This window comes from Thunnus albacares, chromosome 17 (assembly GCF_914725855.1).
Source record: "Thunnus albacares chromosome 17, fThuAlb1.1, whole genome shotgun sequence".
Taxonomy (NCBI): domain Eukaryota; kingdom Metazoa; phylum Chordata; class Actinopteri; order Scombriformes; family Scombridae; genus Thunnus; species Thunnus albacares.
Window position 1 is genome coordinate 18,823,858 of NC_058122.1, and position 12,718 is coordinate 18,836,575.

Sequence of the window (12,718 nt, forward strand, 5' to 3'; positions counted from 1 at the left end):
AGACAGTGTCATTTTACTGGACATTACCATTTGGGTATGAATCATGTTAACGTTGAGCTGAAAGACCTCCCCATCCAGCCAACTAGATAAGTGGTGTACTGCCACAAGTTAAACTGATGCAGCTCCACCTTCCTACTGTGTTGAACACTGTGTGCTCAAGTGTGATTTAAAGAGAAACTAAAGAGTAAATAATACAGACTAAATATGATTAAATTATGACGGAAAAAAACTTTATTGAATGAATACATTGTAAGAAGACAATTCAACAGCTACTTCATATTTTATGAACTCTGTCGAAAGGTGCCAAAAGGATGTCTCTTATTCAGCAGCATCAGACTAGAAAGAAAACAAGAAAAAAAGATTCACTATGTATTCTTACAATAAAAAATAAATAAAAAATAGTATAAAATATTTAGCTTATAAATAGACCTAAATAACCCCATTAAATTAAGATGCCTGCAGAATAATTTTTGTAAAATATCACGTGGTTACCTTTCCATGATCACGGCTCTTGGCTCTCAGCTTGTTGACCTGGGACTCAGAGATGTCAGCGCGCTCCTGAGCTTCCTCCAGCTCATGCTGGACCTTCCTGAACCTAGACAAGTGAGTGTTGGCCTGCTCTTCCTGTTAAGGGTTGGGAATTGAAGTATGATGATGATGTATTTTTTTAAATATGACATCATATTAGTATGCTTTCTATAGTTACTGATTTGTGCTACATTCCTATATGAAAAATTACAAAACATTTGACTCACAGCCTCCTCAGCCTGTCTCTTGTAAGCCTTCACTTTGAGCTGCAGCTTATCCACCAGATTCTGAAGTCTATGCACATTCTTCTTGTCTTCCTCAGTCTATGCAAAAAAAGGAGTGTTATTGATGGAGTATAGAAAGAAAATTATGAAATTAAGAAATCAGGATAGTTTTTAGTTAAATGAGAAATTACCTGGTAAGTCAACTCCTTCACTCTCCTCTCATATTTGCGGACTCCCTTAACAGCATCAGCTCCACGTCTCTGCTCGGCATCAACTTCGGTTTCCAGTTCACGGACCTGTAATGCGATGTTGCACAGTTTATCAAAACCTTGTAGAGGAATTTAAGTAGTGAGGAAGGTTTAATTTATTCCACATATTGAAAGTGTGATTAACATCCGAATATATTATGAGCATACCCTTGACTCCAGTTTCTGGAGCTGCTTCTTGCCACCCTTCATGGCGAGGTTCTCAGCCTCATCCAGACGGTGCTGCAGGTCCTTGACTGTGACCTCCAGGTTCTTCTTCATCCTCTCCAGGTGAGCACTGGTGTCCTGCTCCTTCTTCAGCTCCTCAGCCATCATGGCAGCCTGAAATGATATGCATCAAGTATGAACAAGTATTCGGTGAGGTGAATTTGAATTTTATAAAAGGAAGACTCATAAACATGAACTCACATCAGTGATAGCCTTTTTAGCTTTCTCCTCAGCATTTCTTGATTCCTGAATAGTGTCGTCCACTTCACCCTGAACCTGCACAAGGTCAGACTCTAGCTTCTTCTTGGTGTTCAGAAGACTGGTGTTCTGGATATTAAAAAAGTAACATTTAATTGAAATTTGTTATGTATAACAAAGTTTGTATGTACACTCTATTCATTCTGTAGAAAGACATTTTGAACTATTGAATGTAAACCTGAGAGTGAAGCAATCCGACACGCTCACTAGCATCAACCAACTCCTGTTCAGCCACTTTGCGTCCTCTCTCTGTCTGCTCCAGAGCGGCTCTCAGCTCCTCGATCTCCGCCACCATCAGGCCATTTCTGCGCTCCACCATGGCAGCCTGCTCCTTCATGTCTTCATGTCCTCTGACAGCATCATCAAGGTGCAGTTGGGCATCCTGACAACATGTGGAGAAAAAGAGAGTTAACTTCCTTTGCTCTTCAACATTTGTTTATTCATTGATTAGATAAATCTCACCTTGAGCTGTCCCTGGACATTCCTCAGTTGTTTCTGGGACTCAGCAGCCTGCCTGTTGGCATGGCTCAGCTGAATCTCCATCTCATTCAGGTCTCCTTCCATCTTCTTCTTGACTCTCAGGGCATCATTCCTGCTCCTGACCTCAGCATCAAGAGTGCTCTGCATAGAGTCAATCACCCTCTGGCTGTTCCTCTTGATCTGCTCCATCTCCTCATCCTTTTCTGCAAGCTTCCTGTCAACCTCACCTTTGATCTGGTTAAGCTCAAGCTGAACACGGAGAATCTTGGCTTCCTCATGCTCCAGTGTGCCCTAAAGGAAAAAATTGAACGTGAACCAGTCTTTCACAGAAAAATTAAAGAAAAAATCAAATGAATACTTGCCATTACATAAATGCTTTTGTATTTTATCACATAAGTTGTCTAATATTGTAATTTCGATTTTTACCTCTGCTTCCTCCAGTGCTGACTGAATTTCAGTCTTCTCAGTCTCCATGGTCTTCTTGGCTTTCTCTAGCTCATGGATGCTCTTTCCGGTTTCACCAATCTGTTCAGTCAGGTCTGAGATCTCCTCTGTAGAACACCAAAAGGCAAAATCCAGTTTAGAGAAACATAGACTATGCTGTATACATTATGTCTAGAAAATAAGTTTTAACACCAAAAAACCTCATGACCTACACCTATAGAGGTCAAGGAAGAACCCTTACAATCACTTTAACAGTTACATTAAATATGGTGGGATTGACATACGCTGCAGGTTCTTGTTCTCTCTCTTCATGGTCTCCAGGTGATCCAGAGTCTCCTCGTAAGAGTTCTTCATCTTGAACAGTTCAGTGCTGAGAGAGCGAGCCTCCTTCTGGGCTCCTTCAAGCTCTGCCTGGCCCTCCTCATATTTCTGTTTCCATTCTGCAAGGACCTAGAATTATATAGATGAATAACAATGATTAATTACTAAGATAGATTTGTGTTTCACTCGAATCAGTGTGGTTTTGTTTTCCTGTTACCTTATCAAAGTTCCTCTGCTTCTTGTCAAGGTTGGCAGCCAGACCATTAGCTCTCTCTACATCAATCATGAGGTCTTCCACCTCACCCTGTAGCCTCTGCTTGGTCTTCTCTAAAGAGGCACATTTTGAGTTCACAGCCTCAATGGACTCCTCAGCATCCTGCAGACGCTGGGCAAGCTTTTTCCTGTAGTGAAGAAGTATTTGTTTACATTTAATTGCATATTGACAGCAAAATATGTGGAATGTTATCTGGAAAAGCAAGCAATTGAATTGAAAACTAATTCAAACTCTGAAAAAGTAGTGACTTACTTGGCCTCCTCCAGCTCCTCAGTGCGCTGGATAGCATCAGTCTCATATTTGGTTCTCCACTGAGCCACTTCACTGTTAGCCTTGGACATTCCACGCTGCAGCTCAGCTTTAGCCTCTTGCTCCTCCTCAAACTGCTCTCTGAGCAGATCACAGTCATGGCGGGCTGACTGAACAGCATGGGCCAGGGCATTCTTGGCCTGATGAACATGGCAAGAGGCATTTTAATTGATCTATTAAATATAGATCATCTATTTCTATCAATCTTGTTTAATACAATTTGTCATGGTGGCACATGTTGATCGAGTCATTTAGTTTTGGATAATTTACTTTTAAATCAGATTTGCTATTTCGTGTAGTGTGTGGGACTTTGTGGGATGGAAGGTGGAAGGTGCTTGGTGAGGAAGGAGAAACAGGTATGTTAGTGGGATGTGCTTAAGTCATAAAAGACAAGGCTGAGGAGTAGCAGCAACACCCCATGAAGAGGATTAGATCCTATTCCCACAAATCCCCTGGTCAGTTAAATGGTAATATGGTGATAAAATTCCTAAACAGGCAACCCAACATTCACAGCCACTAAGCCACTAAGGTGTAACACTGCATTAAGAGAAATAGGTCCTATTCCCACAAATCCCCTGGTCAGTTAAATGGTAATACGGTAATAACACAACCCAACATTCACAGCCGCTTCAGACAGTGACTGGCCAGATATGGTGGTAGGAAATGAATCATAAGTTTGAATTTCTCTCTCAAGCTCTTTTTCCTGCTTTCTAACATGATCGGATGACATGTTGCAAGAACTTTCTTTTCTTTTTTTTATGCTTATGCTAGGAGATATGGTGGGTTAGTAGTAGGTGAAGAGTAACAGGTGATTGACTACATTTGAAAAGGAGGACTCATTTCATCCCTTGTTAAAAGCTAATAATAGTACATAGTATAGTAACATGTAAACTTGTTATACCTTCACTTCTTCCTCAATGTGTCTTTTTAACTCCTCAATTTGCTGAGTGTAAGCCTGCTTTCCCCTGGTCAGCTGGGAAACAAGAGCGTCTTTCTCCTCAATCTGGCGGGAATACTCACCTGAATGATAAATTGTAAATGTGTTATTTATCAAAATGATCATTACTTTTATGTTTTTTACTATTTTTTATCACAAGTGACTCACCATTCTCTGTCTGCAGTCTTGCCCTCTGTGCACTTATGTCATTCAGCTGGCGCACATTCTCATCATTTTTGGCCTTCAGCTCACTCAGCTGGTCCTCAAGAGTTCTGCACATTTTTTCCAAGTTGCCCTATCAAGAACACAACATTATGTATTTAAACATATTTACATGAACAAAGAAAATGCTGAGCATTTATCTAAGTTGAAAGTTACTGCCATACTATCCATTATAGTTCATATTTATAAGCATAATGAAAGTCAAATATTTCAGTTATACACAAAACACCCACTTTGGATTTAGCGATAGCCTCCATGTTACTGGAGAGGTCATCAATCTCCATCTTGTACTCGCTCTTCTCCTTCTCCAGCTTCTGTTTGACACGCTGGAGGTTGTCGATCTGCTCTCCCAGCTCTGCAACACTGTCGGCCTGTTTCTTGCGGAGAGCTGCTGCGGTAGCTTCATGCTGCAGGGTTGACTCTTCAAGGTCACGGCGCAGCTTCTGGAACTCAGCCTCACGCTTCTTGTTCATCTCAATCTGAGCAGCTGTTGCTCCACCAGCTTCCTCAAGCCTCTCACTGATCTCCTCAAGTTCCCTGGAGAGGTCAGCCCTCTGCTTCTCCACCTTAGCCCGAGCAGCCCGCTCAGCCTCAATTTCTTCTTCCAGCTCCTCAATACGAGCCTAAGTTTGATGATAGTAATATCAAGAAGGCTTATTAAGTGAAACATACTGTAACAGTGGTTTTTCAGTACAACATTAGAGTATAACATTCATGTCAAATACTAACCTGGAGTTCCTTGATCTTCTTCTGAAGCTGAGCACCAAGAGACTGTTCATCCTCAATCTTGCTGAGCAGCTGGCTGGTCTCAAACTCCTTCCTAGAAGAGGAAAAAACAGTTATTGCTGTTATAGTTTTAGTTTTGACTCAGGATCATTGTATTGCATTATGGCAGTAGTTCAATGTAAGGGTTAAAGATGAAAAAGAAAACTTGCTTCTTGATTTTCTCCTCAGATTGCTGCTTGTCATTCTCCAGATCCATTATGGATTCCTGGGCCAGTTTCAGATCTCCCTCAAGCTTCCTCTTGGCTCTCTCAAGGTCCATACGGAGCTTCTTCTCTTGCTCCAGTGATCCCTCAAGCTTTTGAGATAATATTATAAATTTGACATGAAATAATGCTTTGATTTTTTATCATGGAATGTGAATTCTAACACACAAGCTAACAATACAAACATGTCATCAAAAGAAATGTTTTCTCACATCGTCCACTTGCTGTTCCAGCTTTGTCTTGGCCTTGGTCAGAGTGTTGACTTTGTCTTCCTCTGCCTGGAGATCGTCCAGTGTTTGCTGGTGAGCCTCTTGGAGGGCTTTCTTCTCCTTGGTTAACTTGGCAATAGACTCATCTTGAGATGCCATCTCCTCTGTCAGGTTTTTCACCTGAAAGTGTCAGGCAAGGTGCATTATCCATCCATAACTTTATACATATATGTTTGAAAGATAACTTATTTTATTTTCTCATTTTTCATAGATTGGTAGGTTTAAACTTATTCCAACCTTGTTTTCAGTTGCATGTTTCTCCTTCTCCACTTTAGCCAAGGTGAGCTCCAAGTCATCAATATCTTTCTTCAGCTCAGAGCATTCATCCTCCAGCTTCCTCTTCTTGCCAGTCAGCTCAGCATTGATTTCCTCTTCATCTTCCAGTCTCTCAGTTGTCTCTTTGAGTTTGGCCTCGAGTTGGATCTTGCTCTTAATCAGACCTTCACACCTTTCCTCAGCATCTGAGAGATTCTCAACTTCCTACAATTTATTATGAACATACAGTAAGTTAATAAGTTTGCTATTCTCTGAATTTACCTGAACATTTTCAGGATTAATACTGATATGTATACATATATATATATATATATATATATATATATATATATATATATATATTTTTTTTTTTTTTATTTATTTTTTTTTTTTTTTAATGTATTAATTAGTATTTGTCAATCTACATGTTTGGTCAGGCACATCGAAGATGAGATGACCAGAAGAGTATCTGGCATCTTTAAATTTCACCTAAATATCTGAAAATGTTAGCAATTCAACATTCAATTAGTGTAGTGTAGATGTGACACTTGCTTTTGTATCCTACTTACAGAAGCCACTTGCAGTTGCAGGTCATTCTTTTCCTGCAGCAGGGAAACCATCTTTTCCTCCAGCTCCTTTTTCTTGGCCAGGGCAGTAGCCAGGTCTGTTTTCATCTTCTCATAGTTCTCCTTCATGTTCATCAGCTCCTTCTCAGTCTCAGCGCTCTTCAGAAGAGGCTTGATCTTGAAGTACAGATTCATCCATGGCCAGTTTTTCACATTCATGAATGAACGGATATTGTACTGAATACCGAAGACAGCCTCTCTGGAAAATTGATATAAATAAAGTGTCATTTTTACTGCAACGTGACTTAACAAAAATAGCTGTATCTATTTCATTGGACAGAACAGTTCAGTGTACTGTATGACAATCATACCTCCTCTCCATCATCTTAACAAACTCTGTCCTCATGAGGAATCCTCTGCAGAGAGCCTGAGTCATGGTCACCAGATTAGCCAGTTTCTCATCTCTCATCTCCTCCAGCAGACCCAGCAGACCAGCTTTGAAGAACACCTGTGTGGTTGTTTGAAGGAACTCAGTCATCAGCACAAATTGATACAAAAGGACATATGTACATGGCATATCTATTGATATTGTTGATAGAAATTAACCTTAGTGTGCCCAAACTTGTACTGAGTGTGATCCACATCAATGGAGCCTAGCAGCTTCTCTGCAGCTTTCTTGTTGTCAATGAACTGTCCCTCAGGGATGACGCTGGCATTTAATACTTTGTATCTACAAGACAACATTATGTTGTTACTTACAATGACCCCACATCTTGGCCGGCTGTTTTAACTCAGCTGAAATCAACTTGACTTGCTTATATTAAAAATGGCATCACCTCTGCTTGAAGTCACCGTAGAGGATTCTGCTGGGGAAGCCCTTTCTGCAAATTCTGATGCCTTCCAGCACACCATTACACCTCAGCTGATGGATGACCAAGAAGTTCTCCATAAGACCTGAAAGTTGCAAACTCATATTGTTTCAAATATTTCTTTTAATCACTATGTCACATTTAGTGTGCAAAGCTGGGCTATGTGCTTCTAACCTGGGGTCTTTGATTCATTAGGAATCAGGCAACGGACAAAATGAGGGTGAGTGCTCCTCAAGTTGGTCATCAGCTTGCCCAAATTCTCCTGTGGATCAACACAACACAAGATAAATGGTCAACAGTATTTCAAGATGAGGTTTTTAATTGGTATCCAAAAATATGAAACAACACATACCCTGAAAAGAGCAGACACAGTCTGGAAGGAACCACCCTTCTTCTTTCCCTTTTTGCCACTAGCAGCAGCCTCTGTTTTCACAAACATTGAATTTGATTAATGGCACTGAATAAATAACTTTGTAGAATCTCTCTTAAATTTTGTTCTCTGTGGAAAGGGTATTTTTTAATTAAGTCACATGCATGGATATATTACCACAGAGTACTCATCAGCTTTATACTATGCTTGAACCAAGTGTAACAGACACACAGTTTCTAATCTCTCACCATCAACTGCACCGTGTTTTGCATACAGGAAGGCCAGAAGTTTGTTTGAGGCCTTCTGGTAGAGCTGGACAACTGAGTCATTCAGGGGGTCCTTGTTCTTGTCCAACCAGCCAGTGATATTGTAGTCCACTGTACCAGCGTAGTGAACCAGGGAGAAGTGAGCCTCAGGCTTGCCCTTTGCAGGTTTTGGCTTCTCAAAGGCCTTGGTCTTGCCAAGATGCTGATCATGCAGCTTGTTCTTGAAAGTTGTGTCAGAGGCCTTGGGGAACATGCACTCCTCTTCAAGGATGGAGAAGATGCCCATTGGCTGAGGAAAAAAAAAATTCACACCATGGAAGCAATCATTTGCACATGAATCAAGAAGTCACTTCGACCCGATTGACTACTTACCTTCTCAATAAGCTCAATGCAGGCAGCCAAGTCCATACCGAAGTCAATGAACTCCCAGACAATGCCCTCTTTCTTGTACTCCTCTTGCTCCAGGACAAACATGTGGTGGTTGAAGAACTGTTGCAGTTTCTCATTGGTGAAGTTGATGCAGAGTTGCTCCAAGCTGTTGAACTGCAATTACATGAATGTATTAAATTGCATGTCAAAAAATTGTTGATCTTTGAATTGCTCAGACACTTTTCAGCCACTCACATCAAAGATCTCAAATCCAGCGATATCCAACACTCCAATGAAGTATTGTCTTGGCTGCTTTGTGTCCAGCATCTCATTGATACGGATGACCATCCACAAGAACATTTTCTCATAGATAGATTTGCACAGAGCACTGACAGCATTGTTGACCTAGAAAAAAGATTTTTCATGTCAATATGCAAATATTGCCCTTTTATTTTTTTTTCAAACATTACATTTTTCTTATCTTACCTGTGGGACAGTCTGACCTTTGGTCACCATCTCATTTCCGACCTTGACTCTAGGGTAGCACAGAGCTTTCAGCATATCAGCTGAGTTCAGGCCCAGGAGGTAGGCGATTTTATCAGCCACTGATGGAAAAACAAACCTTTAGCTATCTGTGAACTGGGACATGTTTGCAAATATGTTACATACTAACCCATGGTAGATTTCCTAAAAGACATCTATCAGAATTACCCTCAGTGCCATCAGGTTCAGCCTGCTCCTCACGCTGCTTCTGCTTAAAATGCATGTTGCCATGATGCATCACAGCACCAGTCAGCTTGTAGATGCCCACCTTCTCCTCAGCAGTGAAGCCCAAGATGTCAATAGCAGTCTACATTGTACATGAAGCAAAGTTTGAAACATTCTCCAAAGTTGTCTTAAGCATGCAAGATCTATTTAACTAAAATGTTGTTTTTTTGTTTGTTTTTTTACATCTGTTGCAATGAACTCCTCCACATCATCGATGCTTTTGACAGTGATTTCACCCTGACTGACCATTGGGTAGTCATAGGGGTTGGTGGTGATCAGAAGAGCCTCTAGAGGAGCACAGTAATCATACGTATTATTGTTTAGTGTTACCTCTGGTATTGTTTCAGTTTAAATTTCAAATTGGCAAAGTAACATACCCAGGAGCTCAGGCTTGTGGCCAGTCATCAGCTGATAGAAGATGTGGTAGCTCCTCTCAGCAGACAACTGGAAGGTTACACGAGACTTCTCCAGCAGATCTAAGAAAAACAAATTTAACGAGAGACTGTGAGATTACTCTATTACATTGTAATACTATTACTTTATCAAAGACCAGATTATAGCCCAGATGAATCTTGAGTCATACCATGGTTGAAACTTACATGTTTCAATATCAGCTGAAGCCAGCTTTCCAGAAGAGCCAAAATGGATTCTGATGAATTTACCCTAGAGAGCCAGATCATTGATAACATCACTTTTTGCTATTTAGTAAGAAAATATCTTGAGATGTTCCCTGGATTACTTACAAAACGAGAGGAGTTGTCATTCCTCACAGTCTTGGCATTACCATAGGCCTCCAGCAGAGGGTTGGCTGCAACAATTTGGTCCTCGAGGGAGCCCTGCAAGAGAGGATTTGAGTTACGTAAGCTAAACATTCAAATTAAATGCACAATATGTAATTCCAGCTGCTAGGGGTCTCAATCAAAACAATAACAAAAGACGTAGTGTGTGAGTTGTTGTCTTCATTGTTAAACAACGAGCGGGTAAGGATTACTCAAGTGTTCATCGTTCAGGATGTTTTTACCAGAAGCTGAATTATCCGCAGAGGTTTCCTCCTTTCCAAAACAAACAGACACTGAATAAAGCAGTGTCATGTAAAAAATCCGTGTTTCTCTGATGCTGTTCAGCGGGCACAGGATGTCCGGTAGGGGCTGCTAGCCAAGCTGCCTCTAATGTTTGCTCAGCTCATTTCTCTGATAATTTAAGATCCAGACATTCAGCAGGTTTCTACCGAGAGCTGAATTATCCGCAGAGGTCTCCTCCTCTCCAAAAACAAACATACCAGGGGATTAAAACTGGTAAAAATACTGAATAAAAGTGTTTCATGTAAAAAATCTATGTTTTTCCAATGATGTTCGGCTGGCACCGGATGTCCGGTAGGGGCTGTTAGCTGAGCTGCTGCTAATGTAGCTTGTTTCTCTGATTTTCTCTGAATAAAGTTTTTCACGTAAAAAATCATTGTTTCTCCGACGATAATCGGCAAGCACCAGACTTCCAGGAGGGGCTGCTAGCTGAGCTGCTGCTAACATTTGCCCAGTTTGTTTCTCTGAAAACTTAAGATCTTGATGTCCGACGACTAAAATCCTTCATCTGGATATAGTTAAAAATGACCAAGATGTAAAAAGTTTATCATAAAAATGTGACTTAAAACTGAATAAAAGTCAATTTATAACAGTTTCTGTCGAACAACCACAAGGCTGACATATGATGTGTATACTCTTTGGTAGAGGACATTGACATTGCCAATGTATTATCTTGTAGGTGTATACTCTTTGATAGATGTAATTGTAGCGGACAAACACAACACCGATGCATACATCTTGTACTCTGGTAGAGGGGTATGATGCCATTGACAGGCAACCAAATGAAACCGACCATTACCTTGATTAAAATTACAGTTTTCGCTGGGTTTGAAAATTGTTGGAAACATTTAGGATAATGTAAGTACGCAACTCAACAAAATATATAACATAGGTCTAGTTGTTTTTAGACAATTTAATGTGGAATAGTTACATATTATAGCTTTAAGTGTCCTCTGACAAACAGTTTTATCTTAAACAACCAATTTACCTGCATCTTGCCAGGTGTTGCCTCAGCCTTCTTGGCTCCAATAGCTGCAATTGTTGCAAAGTACTGGATGACACGCTTGGTGTTGACAGTCTTTCCTGCACCGGATTCTCCACTGGGGTATAAGAGACACATGTCAAGATTCTGCTTTATTATCATTACATGATTTAGCATTACGGTTCTGTTATACTTACGTAATCAGGATAGACTGGTTTTCACGATCTGAAATACAAACATAGACATTTCTCATGAATTCCGTTTTTGTAATTCCTTCAATTCCTTCCTTATGTTTAAGTTCAGTTCTACACAATTTAACACTGCTAATTTTGACCTTACCCGTGTGCATGAACTGATAGGCATTATCAGAGATGGAGAAGATGTGAGGTGGTGCCTCAATCCTCTTCTTGCCTCTGTATCCTCCCACAACTACAGCATCATACACTGGAAGCCACTTGTAGGGATTCACAACAACGCAAAACAGCCCAGAGTAGGTCTGTAATGGCACAAATAGAAAATAAACATGGTGTTAACATTTAGATATGCAGATATAAATGCACATCACATTAGTAAAGTGGAAACTCACGTAGATCATCCAGGATGCAAAACGCTCTTTGAGGTTATACAACACACAGGGCTCATTGAGGTGGGTCATCATGACCATGTCCTCAATTTTATCAAACTTTGGAGGGTTCCTGGGAAAGATTTCATCTTCTTTCACAGTGAGTGTCTGAAGAGATATAGTAAAAATAAAGTAAAAATGTGTAGAGTTAATCAGATGGATGTTCTTGTTAACAACTGTGTCAGTGTGAATTTAAAACCACTAAATGTTTTACTAAGATATAGTTTTAAATAAATGTTAATGGAAAGAATGGCATCCTCCTTCAATGGAAATAGATGGGAAAATGTTGTTAAAAAAGTAAAATAATGAATTGCCTACCTTACCACAGTCTGTTTCAACTGTGGCTTTGCCACCCTCTCTCTTCACAAGTTTACCCTTGAGATACATCTCCTCCTTTTCAGTCACAAAGAAGGCGGTTTTGGCATCAAAAGGAGCGGCTTGTGCTTCAATCCTCTCCCTCTCTGGCTTCCGGAGGTAGATGGCCGCCGGGCCATAGCACTCCATCTCCGCATCTGTGCTCATGGTGGCACTTTAGTGGAGACTGAAAAAATAGAGTTAAAATATCAGCATGATGTCGTAATGGTGTTGTATCCATCTGATGTTGGAAATTTTGACATCTTTTACCTCAGATGGTTCCAAAAAATGATGAGTGGTAGAGTATCTGGTGGAGTCAAGATGCTATAAAAAAGACGATTAAACGTGAGTACAATAACTTTTTTCAGTTTGGTTTTCTCATTTTAAATCTTCCTGGCAGAATGTCAGTTTGTGAGCAGTGGAGCGTGAAGGTGGTAAAACTTATTCAGATTTAACTAATAAGTGCTCGCTGTATTCAGTCGAATCATGA

At 40.4% G+C, this 12,718-nt stretch overlaps 1 protein-coding gene across 1 annotated transcript; it reads right to left on the bottom strand.

Annotated features, from left to right (window-relative positions):
• Positions 1-208: 208 nt before the first annotated feature.
• LOC122966654 (myosin heavy chain, fast skeletal muscle-like) lies at positions 209-12,411 on the bottom strand. Its single transcript, XM_044330924.1, has 39 exons — positions 12,193-12,411; positions 11,839-11,982; positions 11,592-11,748; positions 11,450-11,477; positions 11,259-11,370; positions 9,935-10,027; positions 9,791-9,854; positions 9,569-9,667; positions 9,375-9,478; positions 9,135-9,273; positions 8,910-9,028; positions 8,679-8,828; positions 8,427-8,597; positions 8,037-8,343; positions 7,771-7,841; positions 7,593-7,680; positions 7,386-7,503; positions 7,156-7,279; positions 6,921-7,057; positions 6,553-6,808; positions 5,966-6,208; positions 5,672-5,848; positions 5,406-5,551; positions 5,200-5,290; positions 4,704-5,093; positions 4,417-4,543; positions 4,213-4,331; positions 3,255-3,451; positions 2,946-3,129; positions 2,692-2,857; positions 2,390-2,514; positions 1,946-2,254; positions 1,662-1,865; positions 1,427-1,552; positions 1,169-1,339; positions 944-1,048; positions 756-851; positions 493-624; positions 209-336 (listed from the first exon to the last, which is right to left on the bottom strand). Exons 1-39 carry the CDS (start codon positions 12,394-12,396, stop codon positions 319-321), a joined length of 5,811 nt encoding a protein of 1,936 aa, XP_044186859.1. The 5' UTR covers positions 12,397-12,411; the 3' UTR covers positions 209-318.
• Between the last annotated feature and the right edge of the window lie 307 nt (positions 12,412-12,718).

Bases quoted from the DNA above. Each gene is read 5' to 3' on its own strand.
- LOC122966654 (XM_044330924.1), bottom strand. From the start codon at position 12,396: ATGAGCACAGATGCGGAGATGGAGTGCTATGGCCCGGCGGCCATCTAC. The intron at 11,749-11,838 runs GTGAGTTTCCAC...GTGCCATTACAG, and splicing joins TTGCATCCTGGATGATCTAC to ACCTACTCTGGGCTGTTTTG. The intron at 7,681-7,770 runs GTATGTGTTGTT...GTTGATCCACAG, and splicing joins CTGTGTCTGCTCTTTTCAGG to GAGAATTTGGGCAAGCTGAT.